Below are 19584 nucleotides of genomic sequence, written 5' to 3'. Positions count from 1 at the left end.
ATGGCCCAATCCGAGAAGCAGCACCGACTCAACTAGGAAGCTATGTTGCTCCAAAAAAACAGATGTTGGCTACTATGCAGGCTAGCATGAGCACTGCTTCCTCCTGAGGTGCACACCAAAGGCTACTCCACTAACACGGTCCACTCCAAATTTCACAAAATACGATTGTCAGTGCGACCACTCAGCCATTTTACAATTTATTCATAAATTTGTAGCTCATTTTCCATTAGCTCGTATTCAAGACAAACAAGACAAAGTCCACCTAGCCGCCCCTCATCTGACCGGTGAAGCGGTGCCTTGATGGCAGCATTGGTCTGAATCCTATACGAATCCCAACACTTACGTCACTAGTTTTAAGTCGGATACGTTTGTAATTGACCTCAAAGCTTGGTTTCTGCCACCTGAGTACTTGCTGAATTTGGAAGAGGAGATCTCTTGCCTAGCCCAGAATGGTCTACACGTATTAACCTATAGTAATTAGGTGATTACCCTAGGCGTGTTCGAGAGACAACAAGCTCAAGCAATTCATAAGGGAGTTGGACTCTAACATTCGATTCCCTGTCCGTAATTTCGACCCGCTCACTTACGAGTGTGTGCATACCTTGGCTCAGAAACAAGAAATGATGTTGAACGAGGAAAAACCTAAGCAGGTCCAACCAGGAGCCAAAGCCCTGCAGTAGTCCACAAACCCAACGAGTAAAGGCCCTCAGACAAAGGACAATAGCTTTCAAAAGGACAACCAGCAATCAATTGGTCAGAAAAAGGAGCCTAAGCCCAAGATGACTACAGATGAAAAAGCTAAGGCGGCCATTACGGGAGGATGCGAACATCCCGACGAACAGAAGCAATACCACGCGGAGCACCGTTGTTTCCATTGCCACCACATTGCTGGGCATGGAAAGAAGGATTGCCCAAAATGGTTGGCCAAAAAGGCTGCGAAAGCGCCAACTTCTATCGTCCCCACTGCTTTGGCACTCCCCGCTCCACCTACCACAACTACAAACGCAATTCTACCTACTTTGAACACCGTACCCTCAGTGATCTTTGAAGGTAAGAAGGAGGGCATGCTCGACGAGCAAAATAAAGGGCATGCTCGACGAGCAAAATAAAGCCCTCATCAAAGCCTATGGTACGGCTAAAGGAGAATGATTTGTTATCTTATTTGGCACGGGGAGTTCAGAAGACGATATCTTCCCCCAGCTCGCCAAAAAGATAGGGTACACTTTAGTGCCTCATGAGCTTGCAATGGACGGGTTCACACCTGAGCTATGCACTCATCACACACAAGGCCGAAAATTTTTCTTTCTCAGTTCGAAAGACCTCTTTGTTAGAAATCGACCAACAAAGGGTACGCACAGCGAAAGACTAATAGAATAGCCCAGGAGCTCACACAGTGTGGTATGGGGTGTGGAATCACAAACTTCTTAAACTTATGTGCATAGGATAGATGTGCAGACTCATCAATAGACAATGAACCAGCCAGATATAGAAGACACCAAAATAATATATTTCCATCCAAAGCTAAGGACACAATATAAAAGAGAGAGATCCAGAGTCCCACCAATGGTGTGGTCCTCTAATCTTACCACAAGGTCCTTCTCCTATCTGCCGGTTATCTCTAGACTCGAGTCCGCGTGCTCCACCTCGAGCATCGGTAGACTTTCTGTCCAGGATGATACTCTCCACCTTGCTGCCTATAGATCAGCCTAGGTGGGCAACCCTTCAAGCTCCGTCTGCAGCTTCTCTAGGTCTCTTGGTCCTCCAAAGTATAGGCTCCAAGATGGGTAGAAGACTGCTCCTGCTGCTTGTGTGAAGGCTGCTCCAGAGAATGATGAATGAGGGCTTGGAGGCCCTCCTTTTATAGGCCCCCAAAGGCTGGGAAAACCACCGACCCAGCAGCCTTTAATGGCCGACTGCTGGTCGGTTCTCTTCCTCCCCCTGGCCAACTTGGTTGGCTGGTCCAACCAGCCCTATAAAAGGGCCTGAGCCAGGCCCTTTTGGGCTGCTGCTAGGCTGCCCTTTGCTGCAGCTGTTCCAGCATCCACAGGCCCTTGTGCAGGCCCCAATCCTGCCCCGCACGTGTGCGCCTCTGCTGCTGCAGCATCCCGCCATGAGACGCCTCTCCTCTTGGGTCCCTGCTGCTGTCCTCTGCTCCACCTTATGCTCCTACAGATCAGCCAGGTACCCTCCTCTCTTCTTTTGATGTGAGGTGCTGCCCGTTTGCCAGCCCCCTTTCTTTCTTTTCTCTTTCTCTGATCTCTGCCCCCATGGCAGCCAAAGTGATGCCCATGTGGCCTTCTCTCAGACACTAGGTTCACCCCCCCAATGCTCTCCTCATATGGGGGCTTACAGATGGGGAGGTGACCTTTCCAACACCCCCTCTCACCGACACATCTCGGCCTGATGCCAACATGTCGATGACGATGCTGCAGTGCCTCCCAAGTCGTAGTCCTCTGAAACACTTCGATGTCGAAATCTTTTCCTGGCTTTTCATCCAGTGGCTCCAGCTCCACCAGGTCTGGTTCCGCTTCCGCACACCATCCTGGTACACAAGTCCATCTCTGTTAGCACCTCCTGGCACCAACACCTTCAGCCACATTCCCGCCTTCGAACTCGAGCAATCCAGCCATCACAATCTTCCAATTGTCCCCCTCATAATGAGTAAACAACCTGGAGTCTTCCAGGCACCGTACTCTAAGGGTCTGTTTCGGCCCGTCCTTCCTTTGGCAAGGTCCGCAACAAAGGAATATTTCCAAATAACCTGGACCACGAACTCTCACTGAGCACTCAAGCAGGTACTCTTCTGGCTTCAATACACCTTGTCCATCACCTTCCAGCAATCTGTGTCCGAGATTTGAAGAAGCACCCACACTTCCCCTTCTGCCTTCGAAGAAGGCCAATTCCTTCCAATCTCGCATTACATGAGACAAATGAAGAGCAGAGTCTCTCCACAGCATGCTATAAAGGCTCAAATGAAGAACATCCAGTACATACCAAATCGTCGTATTGCATGTGTGCTTGCTCTGAAAGAAAACCATGCACCTCATCGAGGCACATACCAATAGCATGTGTAATCATGTATTGTCCCCTTCTGAAGTATAGCATCCATTTGAACATGAAACCCCACGGCACTCCATGGAATCCACCCTTGTGTCAGTATCAACAGCCACGCACCTGGAAGATATCAAGCACTCCATGCTGTCCTTCACCTTCATAAAGGTCTCTGACTCCTCGTCGACCCACATCTCAATGTCAGACATCATCACTGTGGTTTCTAGGTCAACATATCTGACCTCAGTATCACACGGAGATGTCACCAAGAACAACTCTTCGTTTATCACATTAGCTTTAGCTTCTGTGTCACCCTCTGAATCTGAGTCGGACTCCTTCCTCTGGTTTTTCTGATCAGCATTCTTCTTTTTGCAATCCTTTGCAAAATGACCTGGCATGTCACAATAGAAGCACTTCTTCTGCTTCCTCTTGGGAAGTGTCCTCGTCATCAGAGTCATCCTTCTTGGACTTGCCACCGTTAGGCTTGCCCTTTCCTTTGCCAACGTAAACCTTCGCCAGCAGCGCCTTGTCATCTTTGTCGTTGTTGTAGAGCTTCTTCCTAGCTTCTTCCTGTAGCAGTAATGGACCTAACTCCTCAAAAGTCAAAGGTTTGGTCCTCTGTCCTGCTGTCACAATCGTTACAAAGCTTTTGAAACTACCAGGTAGCCTCCTCAGTGCCATCAAGGCCAAATGGCACGAGTCCACTTTCTGACCAACTGATGCTAGTTGATCCCTCACCACCTTGACCTTCATCAAGTGGTCATGTACCGAATCTCCCTCATCCATATCCAGGTTGTAGAGCTAATGCTGAAGAAGCAAGATCCAGGATGTGTTGTTTGTCTCATACAAATCCTCTAAATTACCCACGCCTCTACTGACGTCTCGGCCATCTAGATGTGAGGAAGCACAGAATCCGCCGTAGTCCCTATGATCAATGCTAGGGCATGGGTATCTCTGTCTTCCCTAGCTTCAAGCTCCTCTCAGTCTACTGGCATGAGTATCTTCCCCTGTTTGTCCACCATATCCTCTGGCTTCACCTCCACCCTCGTTGTCAATTTCCACATCTTTCGAGCCACTAGATGACTCCGGATCTTCACCTTCCAAATCGGGTAGTTTGTCCCAAGCAGTTTTCCAGACTCTCCAAAGTTAGGGGTGGTGAAAGAAAGAAATCTGGGGGAGGAGGAAGGGAGGGCAAGGGCTGAAGAGGCTAAAGAGATCGACATCTCTGCTGCTAAACCACACAGCAAAGTCGAACAAAGTCAACCTTCCGTAGACTAGAACTCTGAACGCACCTGACTGAATCTGAGTCACCCTCCTTCTCGCAAAGGCACTATCCTCTATCCGTGGAAGTAGATTCCCAAGAGCTTCTAAAGGGCTGGGAAAACCTACCAACCCAGCAGCCTTAAATGGCCGACGGCTGGTCGGTTCCTTTCCTCCCCCTAGCCGACTTGGTTGGCTGGTCCCCCTTTTGGGCTGCTGCTAGGCTGCCCTTCGCTGCAGCTGTTCCAGCATCCACAGGCCCTTGTGCAGGCCCCAATCCTGCCCCGCACGTGTGCGCCTCTGCTGCAGTAGAATCCCACCATGAGACGCCTCTCCTCTTGGGTCCCTGCTTCTGTCCTCTGCTCCGCCTTATGCTCCTGCAAATCAGCCCGGTACCCTCCTCTCTACTTTTGATGTGAGGTGCTGCCCGTTTGACAGAGCCCTGTCTTTCTTTTCTCTTTCTCTGATCTCTACCCCCATGGCAGCCATAGTGCTGCCCATGTGGCCTTCTCTCAAACACTAGGTTCACCACGCCCATGCCCTCCTCATATGGGGGCTTACACATGGGGAGGTGACCTTTCCAACACTCTTTCCAACGTGACTTCATACTCACACCTCTTTTAGGTTGCGACATGATTCTAGGTATTTGGTGGTTCCGATATCCCTGTACCCGATTGGCAACAAGATTCCATCACTATTCTAGAAGGACTACCTGAGCCAGCCATCATCCACAGGGACAGAAGCATTCCTAGAATCCCACTGATCTCCCACATCCAAGCAACTCGTGCTGTTCACAAAGGCACCATATGCGTATGGGTGTATGTCCACTGTCAGCTCAATTCAATGCAGCCATTTCCTCCTTTTGGGCCGGCCATGGCCAATCTAATCCAAGAGTTCCAAGATATTATGCTCCAAGATGATCTTCCACCACAACTTCTGTCTCATAGACCGAGGACCATCAGATTGAATCAGCCCTAGACTCAACGCCTCCCAATATGTTTCCTTACAGATTATCCAAGACTATGGAGGCAGAGTTAGAACAGCATGTCACGATCTATGACGTATTCTTTTCTCTATACCTTAGACTTATGGATGGTTTAATGAATGGACACTTGTGGAAGGGTATGCCCTTTCGACTATACCTTAGACTTATGGATGGTTTAATGAATGGACACTTGTGGAAGGGTATGCCCTTTCGACGGGACACTTCCTATGAGGCACAACCCTTCACAAGAGACATTCTATTGAAGAGACACTCCCTTTCATCAAGGGTCACACCCTTCACAAGGGGTACACACCTCTTCATGCACATACACTTTGGAGTACACACCTTTTCATGTGTGACTCTTCACTCTCTATATAAGAGAGGCCCAACTATATGGATAATACACTACAGACACGCAATACGAATATTCCTTGTTCTCTACTATTTCAATCTCCTTTCTATTCCTCAGCACATTTCTAAATATAGTAAATCTAGGATTTCTTAAAGTGGTATCAGAGCAAATTTCGCTCCTGCCTGTAGGAAATGCCCCTCACCTTCTAGCGCCTATCTGATACATCTTTTTCAACTAGAAGGATATCCACGCACGTTGTGCATGGAAGAGATGGAGAGAATGAGCGTAAAATTTTTTAGCACCAACCCCACCTAAAGTCATCAGTGGCCTCTCCATCTCCCTCACATCACGAGTTGATGTGAATGGACACGACAAAAATCGTGTCTTTTGATGTGCTTGGGCTGTCCCAAAACCAAGGGACGCACCTTTTCCACCATCGGACACATCTTTTGATGAAGAGTTTTTGACTCCTTACCCAAGGGACACACCCCATCGTGGAAAAAAGGACACATATTTTCGTGTGGGGACACCCCTCTTTAAAACAGGGTTACACCCCTTCATGAAAAGGTACACCTATTCCAAGGGTCACACCCCTTAGAATAGGCACACCCTTTGGCACCAAGCACTACCCTACAAAAGGGTACCTAGAGGGCCTAAAAAGGGCAACCAGCCCTAAACCTAAGGCCCAACCCAAGATTACCCTTGCGTTCAAGTAACCCAACCTTTAATTTTTGGGAAAAGCAAGGCCTAGCAGTTATTGCAGCCTTCGCAAATCGGCTTTTGGCGTCTCGTAAGTCGTGCCCTCTTCTTGAAAGTTGTGCATGCTGCTCCGTACAGTCTATCATGCCAATTCTGCCCCTCCCTTGCCGATTTCTGCTTGCCAGCCCACGTCAAGCTTGCCGATTTCTGTTTGCAGGCTTTGCTCAGCCTTTGGCGGCCTTCCATAGTCATGCCAATCATGCCCTCAGCCTTCTGAATCTGTTCGCCAGCCTTTGCTCAGCCATGGATGTGTTCCATCGCCTCTGAAGAGTGACAGCCTGATGCCAATCTCTGCACAGCCTGCTCTATCTCTTCACCTCGCCATCTCAGCCTGCGAACAGAGGCCTTGCTGTCCAGCAAATCCCTTCAGCCAGCCCCTCTTGTACAAGAAAAACTCGCCTCTATCAACAGATCGAGCCCCAACTGGTTGATCGTGCTATTGTTGGCGACATATTTCTGCCCACAACCGGACTGTTTGGTCACTGAATCGCCTCCCTCTACAGCAAACCCTAATTTCGAAATTTGAAGCCTGACTATTGTCTTCTACCAACTCGACATCAGGACCTCCTTCAACTCGCAATTGATGCTGTACTTTTTCCAGCCCGAAGCCCACCGCTGGTACACGCTTTTCAGCACAGTCTGGCAGATCTAATCTATTCCAGGTGGATTCTTTCCATTCTATTTCTAAGGATTCTCTTTCATATTGTTATTTGCTGCTCATTATCAAATTACAGCAAATGAAAGCCCCCTCCTTAAACCATGGAAACCCATGGTAATGCCCCAGTCCCTTCAAGGACACCTCAGGCATCATCTATCACACAATATCGTGTTCAGATTGCACAACCAGACCATTTCGGAGCTTTTGCATCGTGGGTCTTCTGTGTCACGTGCCCTTCCAGTGATTTGGACCACATCCTATAAGAGTTCTAATAGAACACAGAACTCTACTATGGCCAAAGGTGCTCGCCCTCAAGATAACCCCAAGTTCACAAAAAACTCCGGTAATCAAGGTCAACGATAGTCTCAAGAAACCCACAAGTCTCAGAAATCGTATGCTGGATCCCAACAGAAGCACTCCTCCAAGGATCACGCCTCTTCCTCTTCACAAAGTCATGACCGTCATCACCAACATAAAGGTGCGGCCACTAACAAGAAGAACAACTCCAACACAAAAGGACTTTGTAACATCTATACGGGCGACCATAGATGGTTCGATTGTCCCAAGCAACCAAAGCAAAATTCCAATATGGAACCTAGCACTTCCCAAACAAAAGATGCTACCCCAGCACAAGACAAGAAAGGCAAAGCTGTTCGAATGGCAAATACCATCCACATGAGCCTTGCCAGCAACCTCGAACCTTCCTTGGCCACTCAAGTACTTTGTGTCCACCAAGGATTGATTCGTGGAACAACGGTCACTGTCCTCATCAATAGTGGCTGCTCTCATAACTTCCTAGCTAGTTCTATGGTCGAAAAACTTCGGTTGACCACCAGTCCTAGTCCCATGGACTATCAGATTGAACTCGCAAATGGAACTACCTTCTTGTGCAACACCAGGATCAAAAACTTGTCTTTTCGCATCCAACATTATACGGACAAGTTGAACTTCGACATCATGCCTCTTTCTCGGTACGATGTCATACTCGGACAACAGTGGCTCTACAACTATGATCCATCAATCAGTTTTCGCAGCCATACTATCCAGTTTGTCCACCAGGGAAAGCTTATTGAGCTAACTGGTTCTAGGGACTCTCCTTCAACCCCAGTTGCCTCAAACCTACAAGTAAAGAAGTGGGTTCGTAAACGTCAAGTAGAGACTTCACTTATGTTGGTTACAACAGTGAGGAGACACCAACAAAGGATCCTCCTGAGTACCTCAACCAACCTTTTTTCCAGCCCTACCTGGATATTTGTCCATAGAAATTGCCAAAGCAGTTACCACCTCGACGACCAGTGGATCACCCAATCGAACTTATTCCCGGCAGTAATCCACCGTCGAAACCTCCTTATCGGGTTTCTTACACTCAAAATGAAGAAATCCAAAGACAGGTGACCGAACTACTCGACAAAGGTCACGTTCAGCCCAGTCGCAACCCTTTCAGATCTCCTGTACTACTTGTGGGAAAAAAGAATAAGTCAATGCGCCTCTGCATTGACTACCGAGCCCTCAACAAGCTCACTATCAAAAACAAGTATCCATTGCCTCGCATCGATGAACTCTTCGATCAACTTCTACACGCAACACAATTCTCAAAGATTGATCTTTGTTCAGGTTATCATCAAATTCGCATACGAGAAGGCAATGAGTACAAGACAGCTTTTCGAACAAAGTATGGACACTATGAATGTTTGGTCATGCCTTTTGGGTTAAACAATGCCCCGGCCACATTCATGACACTAATGAACAACATCTTCAGCCCTTTCCTCGATAAATTCGTCATCGTTTACCTCGATCACATCCTCGTTTTCAGCAGATTCCTACATGAGCACAAACAACACCAAGTTTTTGAAATTCTCCACGCAAATTCTCTCTACATCAACGTTGAGAAGAGTGAGTTCTTCAAGACCCAACTCGAATATTTGGGACATGTTATTTCAGCTCAAGGCATCTCTGTGGATCCCAAGAAGGTCAAGGTAATCCAAAACTGGCCTACTCCTAAGAATGTTCATGATGTCCGCTCTTTTCTCGAATTGGCAAACTTCTACCATACAAAGGTCTATCAGTTTTCCAAGATCGCAGCTCCTATGTCGGAATTATTGAAAAGCACAACTGTTTTTCAGTGGCTTCTCGAAACAGAGTATAGTTTCCAACAACTCAAGCAAGCACTCACTACCACACGAGTTATGGCTATTGCTGACCCAAACCTTCCATTTGAGGTCATGAACGACACTTCTGACATCGCTACAAGAGCATTCTTGATGCAAGAAGGCAGAGTTATTGCTTTTGACAGCCATAAACATTCCGATATCCAAACCCGATACCCGGTTTATAATAAGGAGTTTCTTGCCATTGTACATGCTTATCGCTCTTGGAAACATTATCTCATGGGAGCCGACTTGGTGGTCAAGACAGACCATCATTCTCTAAAGTATATCTTTACTCAGCCAGTCATGAACGCTCGACAAGCACGCTGGGTTGAGTTTCTGGCCAACTTTCACATGACCATTGAGTACATTCCGGGACTATGCAATGTAGTTGCAGAGGCTCTCAGCAGGTTAACTCTAGCATCAGCTATGGTAATCTCTACATTATCTGTGAATGTTCCGAATTCATTCAAAGGGAAGTATCTCAATGATAAAGACTTCGGCACAACAGTACAAGTTCTTTCGAAAGATCAACCTTCGACTTTCGAACAGAAGATTTTCTCATCCTATTCTTATACGGACGACCTTCTATATTATCAAGATCGCATCTGTGTACCACATGACAAGGATGTTCGACGTCTTTTGTTAAAAGAGCATCATGTATTCCTTATGCTGCCCATCCAGGCATCAACAAGACTTATAGGTTACTTAGTGCAATATACTACTGGCCTCCAAATGAAAAGCAACGTCATCAAAATGGTTACATCTTGCTTATCTTGTCAACAAATGAAAGCAAGCCAACGACTTTCACCAGGACTTCTTCAGCCTCTTCCAGTTCCAACTGAAAGGTGGGAAAGTATTTCCATGGATTTCATTACAACACTACCACGATCCTCCCAAGGTAATACTCAGATTATGGTAATTGTTGATCAATTGTCCAAAATGGCACAATTTGTTGCTTGCAAAAGAAGTGCACAGGCTGAAAGGTGGGAAAGTATTTCCATGGATTTCATTACAACACTACCACGATCCTCCCAAGGTAACACTCAGATTATAGTAATTGTTGATCAATTGTCCAAAATGGCACAATTTGTTGCTTGCAAAAGAAGTGCACAGGCTCTGGACATCGCCAAACTCTTCATACAACACATCTTCCGACACCATGGATTGCCCAAGAATATCGTATCCGACAGAGATCCTAAGTTTAACAGTCACTTTTGGATTTCACTGTTCGAATCTTTGGGTACAACTCTACTGTTCAGTTCAGCCTACCACCCAGAATCAGATGGACAGACTGAAAGAGTCAACCAAGTTCTGGAAGAAATGCTCCGACATTATATTCAGTCACGCCTACCAGCTTGGGAAGAGTATCTACCACTTATAATAACTCTTTCCATAGTGCCATCAGCATGCCTCCATTCCAAGCAGCTTATGGACACACTCCGATTGTACCAACGAATTTTGTACTTCAACATCGAGTGGCCCTAGCTGATCAACTGGTTCAAGAAATGCAAGACATTCTATTCCAAGTCAGGGATCATATGCGAAAATCGCAAGAGCGGTATCAACAGTCCGCTAACAAACATAGACGTCACCTAGAATTTGAAACTGGTGACATGGTGCTATTATTTGTAGCCCCACATTGCTACAAGACGGTTAAGTCTGTGATTCCTAAGTTGCGACCAAGATACTATGGACCTTTCCAGATCGTTAAGAAATATTCACCTTTAAGTTACAAATTGGAATTACCACCATCATGGGGTAAAATCCATCTGACATTTCATATTTCTTGGCTAAAGACGTACATTCCAGGCGATGAAGCAGTTCCTCCTGCAGGTGATTATGTCCCAGAAATCGAAGACGATTATGTTCTCCTTATTCCTGAGCGTATTCTGGACCATCGACAGCGAGAGACTCGACATCGACTTATCACGGAATTCCTTGTTCTTTGGCGAGATCTGGACGACTCCAACGCTACTTGGCAATCTGATGAAGGCTTACAACAGTATCCTGACACTTTACAGCAGTATTTTCAGAATTTACCGTGATATTTTCTACATCAGTTCATTATCTCCACCAGGGTCTTATTTTGAGTGGGAGGGGATGTCACAATCTGCGACGTATTCTTTTCTCTATACCTTAGACTAATGGATGGTTTAATGAATGGACACTTGTGGAAGGGTATGCCCTTTCGACGGGACACTTCCTATGAGGCACAACCCTTCACAAGAGACATTCTATTGAAGAGACCCTCCCATTGTAATGTACCCTCTCATCAAGGGTCACACCCTTCACAAGGGGTACACACCTCTTCATGCACATGCACTTTGGAGTACACACCTTTTCATGTGTGACTCTTCACTCTCTATATAAGAGAGGCCCAACTGTATGGATGATACGCTACAGACACTCAAGCAATACAAATATTCCTTGTTCTCTTCTATTTTAGTCTCCTTTCTGTTCCTTAGACATTTCTACATATAGTAAATCTAGGATTTCTTACACAGCAGCTCACACAACTTTTACGTGCTGGGTTTATCCAACCATCCTCGTCACCTTTTGTGGCTCCAATTCTATTTGTCCAAAAAAAGGATAAGTCGGCATGACTATGTGTTAGCCTACAAGGCACTCAACGAAATCACCATCAGCGATAAATTTCCCATGTCCTGCATAGAGTATATCTTAGAATGCTTCAACGGTGCTACGTATTTTTCCAAGATAGGCCTTAAGAGCCGTTACCACCAAGTCCGCATCTTCGACACTGACATCCCAAAGACAGCGTTCAGGACAGAGCGAGCTCATTAGGAGTTCACAGTCATGCCCTTTGGTCTCAAAAATGCACCACCAACATTTAACAAGATGATGACCGAGTGTTCGATGAGTATATAGAAGTGTGCATGTTCACCTTTCTAGATGATATCTTAATCTTCTCAGTTACAGCGGAGTAGCATACACAGGATGTGCAGAAAGCTCTACAGCTTTGTGCGATAATCAATTCTATCCAAGCCTTCCATGACCTACAACAGTTGGCCACAACAACTTCAATAATGAAGATTGCATTATTGGATGATCCATTCCTAGTTATCACCGATGCCAGCAATGTAGCCATCGGGGCAGTCTTACAACAAGAAGAAAGACCCATGGCATATACAGCAAAAGCTTAATCCTACACCAAAAAAAATACTCAGTCTACGACAGAGAATTACTCGACGTTATCCAAGCATTAAAACACTCGGAAGCCGTTCCTCTATGGAGGGACCTTCACAATCAAGACAGACCACCAAGCCTTAAAGTAGTAACGTCTATGCCCAACTCCCAGTGAACGACTGGCAATCCTGATGGAATCAAATGTTCCAACAGTTTGGGGGCATGATTCAGTATGTCCCTGGTAAGAACAACCTCGTCAACAACGTTCCCAGCAAGAAAGCCTCCATTCAAACCATTGAAAAGGCCACTGTATTAGAGATTAAAGGGAAGGACCTTGGCTTTATGAAAACACAGTATGCGGACTCCGCAAAGTTTGGCACTCAATATCAATTTGCCTTAACTCTTGCGCCCAGCCATTATTCAATTCAAAGATGGACGGTTATTCTATAAGAAAAGACTTTGTGTGCTCAAACACATGCGGCAGGCTCTACTCCATGATGACCATGAAGCCCTCACATGTGGCCATCGAGGTATCAACAGTACATTGGAGAAGCTAGAGCGATAATTTTTACTGGCCTAAAATGCGCAAGGATGTATATAGCTATGTGCAGAGATGCCAAATCTGCCAAAAGGTAAACGTGTCCCATCAGAAGATGGCAACATTGCTTCAGCCCTTACGAATCCCCGAAGGTCCTTTCTGAGACATCACAATGGATTTTGTGGGACCCCTTCCTTCATCTACAGATACGCAAAATACTCAATGTCTAACAATTGTTGATCAGTTTAGTAAATTTTGTATTCTTATTCCATGCAAGCAGACAGCCAGTGCAGAGGACATAGCCCGCTTATTTAGCAAGTATTGGTACCCGATTGGAGGATTGCCACAGACCATTGAGATTCCAAATTCACCTCACACTTTTGGAGGGCTATGTTCGAAAACTTTGGCACCAAGCTCCGGATGTCCAACACATTTTATCCGCAAACCAACGGGCAATTAGAGGTATACAACCAGTTGGCGTTGGCTTTTCATGTACTAAAATCGTATTGTCATGCTTCGCAGTCCACGTGGAAGCAGTACCTTCCATTAGTACAGGACATATTGAACGATACCTACTCTTCAAGTATTGGGCGTACCCCGTTTGAAGATGCTTTCAGCAAGAGGTTCTCTTCACTCCTCACCAAGATGATATCACCATCCCTCGAAGCCAACAAAACTACAAAATCCATGGCTGAGATCATGGAGTCAGTTAAAGACCGCCTCGCCAAAGCTCAAGCAACATACACGCGCCAAGCCAATAAGTCCTGACGAGATGTCAATTATAAAGAGGGTGATTGGGTTTATCTGAGGATTATACAGCAAAGGCTAAAACAGGTGGGCAAGCGATGCCCTAGATTATCCTTCACAAGTTTCGGACCATTCCCCATCATTAAGAAGATCAACGGTGTCTCTATGAAGCTGAGGTTACCAGAAAGCTAGACGATGCATAATGTCTTTCACGTGGCATGGTTGAAGCCACATATTGGGCCAGCACTTTGCGATATCTCTGATGAGCAGCAGCCTGAGGTGATCGACGAGGCAGAAGTCATTGAGCCAAAGCAGATTCTCCTCCACAAATGGAAGCATGGGTCAAGACGGCGGATCTGCGAATTCTACACGAAGTTTCGAGATCGAGGAACCCATGAGGCGGTGTGGCTAGACAAAAGTTTCTTCCAGGAGTTCCCGCAAATATTGGCGGACTACTTGAAGGCCATGTCCCTACCGCCAAGTTAAGGAGGGAATGTCACATGCACCCCTGCACTTGGGTGCAAGGTGACAACTGGCTTCATCGACAAAGTACAAATAGTTCCTATGATAGGATATTTTTTCATATACCGTGACCCCATTGTGAGCCCTTGTCCGCGGACAGTCAGGCACGAGCTACATAGATCAATCTCTCAGGCTTAGGTCAAGTCGGAAAGGCAGTCCTTGTTTACTTGTACCCACCACTAGAGAACAGTAAGTTAGGGTTTCCATCTTAGGGTTCTAGGTAGGTCTAGGTCTTAGCCTAGGATAGGAGCCCAGAAGGGCCCCCTCAGGGCTGGACCAATGAGCTCCCATCAAGGGAGAATGGACTGGGGGAAGGGCTGCCTCTATAGGCTGCCCTATGCCCCTCCCTAGGCTGCCTTTTATGGGGCAAAGGGCCCAACCAGCCAGCCCAAACCAACTGACTAGAAAGTCGGCCAGTTTGGGGCTGGTTGGCTCACCCCGCAGCCCCATATATAAAGGGGGGGCTGCAGCCCTCATTCCTCACGCAGCTCTAGCCTTCCCAGCAGCTCAACCAGCCCTCCAATGCAGCCTGGTGCACCTCCAGAGATCCGTTGCACAGCAGCAAGAGTTAGAGGTGCAGATCAGCCTCTAAGGGAGGAGTACACCCAGCACTACAGCCGGGGTTTGGACCAGCAAATGGAAGAAGGTTTGGTGTCTGTTTCAGCAGCTCTACTTACAGTTTTATGAGCTCACTCGCAGCTCTTATCACTCAGCTCTCAGTTCACATCTCAGCTCTCTCTTACCTTCCATTACTCTCAGATTTCCGTCTTCCCTTCATCTCTCACACTCACGCAGCTCTGCTGCATGCCAGGGGACAGCACAAGCCTCTTCAATAGCCTTGCACAGTGGTCCACATCTTCCATGTGGGCAGCATGGTCTTGGTCCAGATTTGGGTTGCTTCTCAGGCATTTGTGGGTCAGCTATCCCTATCGAAGGGTCATCCTCAAAATTGTCTCTGGAGCTCTCTAAAGGAGTGTCAGTTGTATTTTTTGCAGTTCTCCAAGATATAAAGCAAATCGTTCCCCATTTGGGGAGGGGGGCCCTCAATGGGTACAAGAACCCAATTTGGTGCCGTTTACATTCTCTCTCTAACCCTACTCTCTCTATCTCTTATGGTGCATACGCATACGCCTCTCACAAACGTTTAAAGAAGTTCTTGCTGTGCATTGCATGATCATTCACCGTTGCATGTTACAAGGTTATACTCTCCCTCCTGACACATCCATGCCACTTCCAAACATTCTTCCTGTACACCAAAATGTCATCAAAGAAGACCAATACAAAGTAATGCAAAGTATGGCTTATCAAAGCTTGAAAGGTTATCTAACAGACTCCACCTGGTATGTGGGTCAACCGACCTGGCTGGGGCGGGATCTGGGCTTATGAAAGGCCCTGTTCTGCCCTGAACCCTGCTGCAGACCTGAAAGGCCCTGAGACAATACTGCCACCCATGCTTGTTGACATGGTCGTAGGGCAGTGTGTACTACCATGCTCGCAACTGGACACCATGGTGGATAACATGGCAGCCTACTGGCTGCCACATGCACCACCTGCTGGTGATGGGCTACTGCTACAATCCCTGTGTCTGGATCTAACCTTGGCTGAACGTTTGGCATCTCTCAAGGTTGTGCTATGGTCAATTAGATGGCCAGACACTGTTCTGTTATCCTAGCAATCTTCTTCTTCGAACTTGCCCTGTATCAGCCGCCGACCTGAATACGAAACCATCCATGAGCATGAATGCACCGACCCTTTGACGACCTCTTGACCGCGTGTTTTTCACGTCGTCACTTCCATCTGACTACTCTTCAACGCTGACAAAGCATCCTGTACACCCGACTATTATATTCATCATTTGACCTGTCTCTCCTGTATCGACATTTCTGAATTCTCTTTTGGCAAACTTCTTGTCTACTCCATTTCACATTACAGTGCTTCTGGCAAAGCAGTGCACTCTATATTCTGCCTACTTTCTTATCAATGTCACCCTCAACAGTGTGTTTATTCATGGAGACACACGAGCAATATGCTCATGGAAGAGTTTTTTGGAGGAAACTTCCCGCATGGCAGACTAAAATCTGCCTTCTTCCAATGACAAAAGGGACATCGTCAGAGACATAGAGGAAAAGCCAAAAAATCCCTTTTTGGGAGAATCGGAATAGCAAAGCACTAGCAATCATTGGCTTGATAATCTTATCCATTATGTGGATTTCGACAGGACAGCTCATGAAGTATGCGAGAAGCTGGAGAGCCTTTTCAGCAACAAAATAAATAACTCCAAGGTGTTCCTCAAGCAAAAATTGTTCAATCTGAAGACGAAAGAAAATGATACTCGAAATGAACATTTAAGCACTGTAGGCTCTCTCTTCAACAACTTGCTGCCCTCAAGGCAAAAGTTGATGAAGATGATCAAAAGGCAGTCCTGCTTTCCAGCATTAAAAATATTGCAAAAATACAATGAAGTACTTGCAGTACTAAGAGTAGCCAGAGGAATGGCATATGATGAGATGGTAGCAAATATAATCAATGAAGATCGACGAATCACAGAAAAAGCTGGAGTCATGCTCGAGTCAAAAAAAAAAATTATTCTCTAAAATGAAAGCAAGGACAATTGGCAAGCCATTCAAGTATAGTTTCTGTAAGAAACTGGGATAGATGCTTTAAGAAGAGGGCTAGAAAATAATCCAAGAGCAGGCAAATCTTCTAGCAGAACAAGATGAGGAGGAGGAATAAGAACCTTCCCCGACGACTGAAAAAAAAGCCTTCATTGCTACATTCTCTAATCTATCTCTTCATGATGAGATAGATATTCATTGGGCATTTTAGATTGATAATGTGAGTCAAACGTAGTCTACCTGGGCAATCCCCAAAAAATGATTGTAATAAACTATGTTGTTTTTTTAGCCTTCTTATTATAAAAGGCTCCATCAGTCTTTTCATATACCTTGCCTAGAGCAATACAGGGGGAAGGGGGGAAGGGGAGGGGTAGACAGATGTAGGATGTCATGACTCTCAGTTTTTTATGTTGGCATCATTGTGTTCTTTCGTGTCACATGATTGCAAAACTGAGCCCAAATCACCATGGTGATTGAAGGTTCTCCCAAAACATCTTCACCTTCTCTCCAAAGGGGGGTGGGTTTGTTGGGTTTCAGAGCGCGTGCACGTGTGTGTGTGTGTGTGTGTGTGTGTGTTTCACCATATGGGTTTCACTAAAAAAGAGTGTGTTTCACCCCCAAAAAATGTGTGTGTGTGTGTGGTCCAGGTCGGTGTGATTGACAGGTGAGAGGTAGGTGTGATTGATTGAGAGATTCATGGAGAGGATCATCAGGTGGTTGTGGATCTAGAAATTCTCATGATGATCCCACTGATAATGTATACACATCGTAATCTCAGCCTAGATATGAGGCTTCATCATATGGATAAATCAATCAAGTTGTGTTGCCATGCCGTTTCATCTTTCTCATGTTTCTTCGCCAAGCTCCATAGCCATTTCCTTCATCCTTCGTGGTCTGAATGAGCACTGCAACCGCATCTGCATCGTGCTCTTCCCATGACTGCAACAATGCCGCATTTGGTGCTACCGCTGCAGCACCTGACGCCACTGCTTGGGATTTCATGAAGGTACCTTCCATAGTCTGCAGGAAGTGAGAAGACTTTTGACTTTTATTCTCACAATCACCCCATTACCTCTCTAGCCTCCCGAGCAATAGAAGTTTCATGAGATCTCATTGTCAAGTGATGATACGTCAGACATTATATTGTTTTGATTCTGGACATTCTGTTCAGAGGTCAACACTCACTGCAAAACTACTCTTCATATGACCGATGACCAGGTAGGGCACCTTAATGTTCAAAACTTTTAAAACGCATAAGGATCATAAGAGAGACTTTTCCCTGATTTGGACGCAAGAAGCCAGTATAATACATACGATTACCACAGCTTTCCTACATGCTATCCATACTCGTCCCATGTAGGGCACCTTAATGCTCAACCTTACACAACTCGCATCTCCCTCCTCATCATGAAGCCAATCAACAGGGCCTCTGATTCCAAAAAACGTCACTTTCATAATCTTATAAAGAAAGCAATAGCAAAAGCCCTTAGATTTTTTCGATCCTCTAAAGATCTTATCATGAATAGTGAACAGATAATGAAGTAAGACACAGAATCATTGATCAGTTTAAGTACAGAATTCGAAAACAGAGCAAGGCTGAAAGTTGTACATACAGCTGATTCTGGAGTGAAGTAAAAATGCTGAAAGAGAATTATCACGACCAGATACACGATGCCTGATACCAAGCCCAGGGACTCTGGCCTGTTCCCAACAAATTCCTTGTCAGAGCAGATCAAGTTAAACACTAGTATTGGTAGACCATTTGAAAAGATTATGCAATCGCCGACTGCTAAATCGAAAGCACGAGCAACCCTGATTTAACATGGCTTCCACGATCCCAGGAAATTACAGTTTGAAAAGCTTGCTTTGGGAGTAGCGATTTCTTCTTCAGAAATGGTAGAGCATTCTCACACTTGCACAAGTCCGGCGGGGGAGCCTCTTTTGTTGATGTCATAGCCAAACATGTTTTTCTTGATTACGTACTTCGAAGCTACAGGTATGAACGTCACAGTAGCCACAAGACCCAGCACACTCATTACGAAATTGATGTAAATTGCTCTCTTCAGGCCCTGATCGAGTTCCAGCACAAAGAAGAGGTAAAGGTAAGGCAGCAGGCACAGTATTCCAAAAATCAAGGCTGAGGATTTGATAGACAGGGCAGGGGCTGAAGAAGGGGTGGAAACACGAGGGGATTTTTCGGATGCCAAGGGATCTCGCCGCACTGCTGCTGCTGCTGCTCTTGAGTGGCGTTTACCCAACCCCTCCGCCATCGGCCAAAGATGGAGGCAGCTGCTCGCAGAACCCACAAACTGCTAATGTACAAAAAGCGTAATTGCTGTGATGCAATTCAACAGATGCAGCTGGTATCTATGAAAAGGGGAGAAATAACTCTTCCTTGTCAAATGGGCGATGCGGTTTGTCTTCCGTTCCTGCTCTGTCCAAAGTTTTCAGAGAAACTGTCTTTAGATGTTTGAGAACAATGCTGTATTCTGTTGCTTTGAAGTTTGGTTCGTGGACTTTAGCTCCGTCTTCTCTTAGTCGACTCCAAGTCCAGTCTACCAAATACCACTAGTGGTTTTCCAAAACCCATCCTGGTTTCATTGACTTTTCTGTTGCCCCACAACTTCGAGGGAACAAAACTTCTCCTCCCTCAGACATGCTTAGGCTGGTTTCACACACCAAACAGACCAGGTAGCGTGAAGGGGCGGACATTCGGCTTTGATGGCACAAATCCATTGGTGAAACTTCTTGTCCATTGGATTTTTTTCCACCCGGCCTAGACAGGCCGACCGCCCACAGTGCA

General features: G+C 46.1%; 1 protein-coding gene and 1 pseudogene across 1 annotated transcript in view; one reads left to right on the top strand and one right to left on the bottom strand.

Moving 5' to 3' along the window:
- Nucleotides 1-19364, bottom strand: part of LOC147898237 (uncharacterized) — a 29311-nt gene extending 9947 nt beyond the window's left edge. The window contains exons 1-2 of the mRNA XM_087379404.1: nt 18693-19364; nt 18395-18482 (exon numbers count right to left, since the gene is read on the bottom strand). Of these exons, the coding sequence (XP_087235530.1) occupies nt 18395-18482; nt 18693-19051 (447 nt within the window). The 5' untranslated portion in view covers nt 19052-19364. The remainder of the gene's footprint in view (nt 1-18394; nt 18483-18692) is intronic.
- LOC147898238 (uncharacterized) lies at nt 12561-14130 on the top strand (annotated as a pseudogene).
- Nucleotides 19365-19584: the final 220 nt, after the last annotated feature.

This window comes from Dipteris shenzhenensis, chromosome 9 (assembly GCF_047967505.1).
Source record: "Dipteris shenzhenensis isolate YYH24624 ecotype China chromosome 9, Dip_SZ_1.0, whole genome shotgun sequence".
Classification (NCBI taxonomy): domain Eukaryota; kingdom Viridiplantae; phylum Streptophyta; class Polypodiopsida; order Gleicheniales; family Dipteridaceae; genus Dipteris; species Dipteris shenzhenensis.
This window is presented reverse-complemented; position numbering and strand designations above follow the sequence as displayed.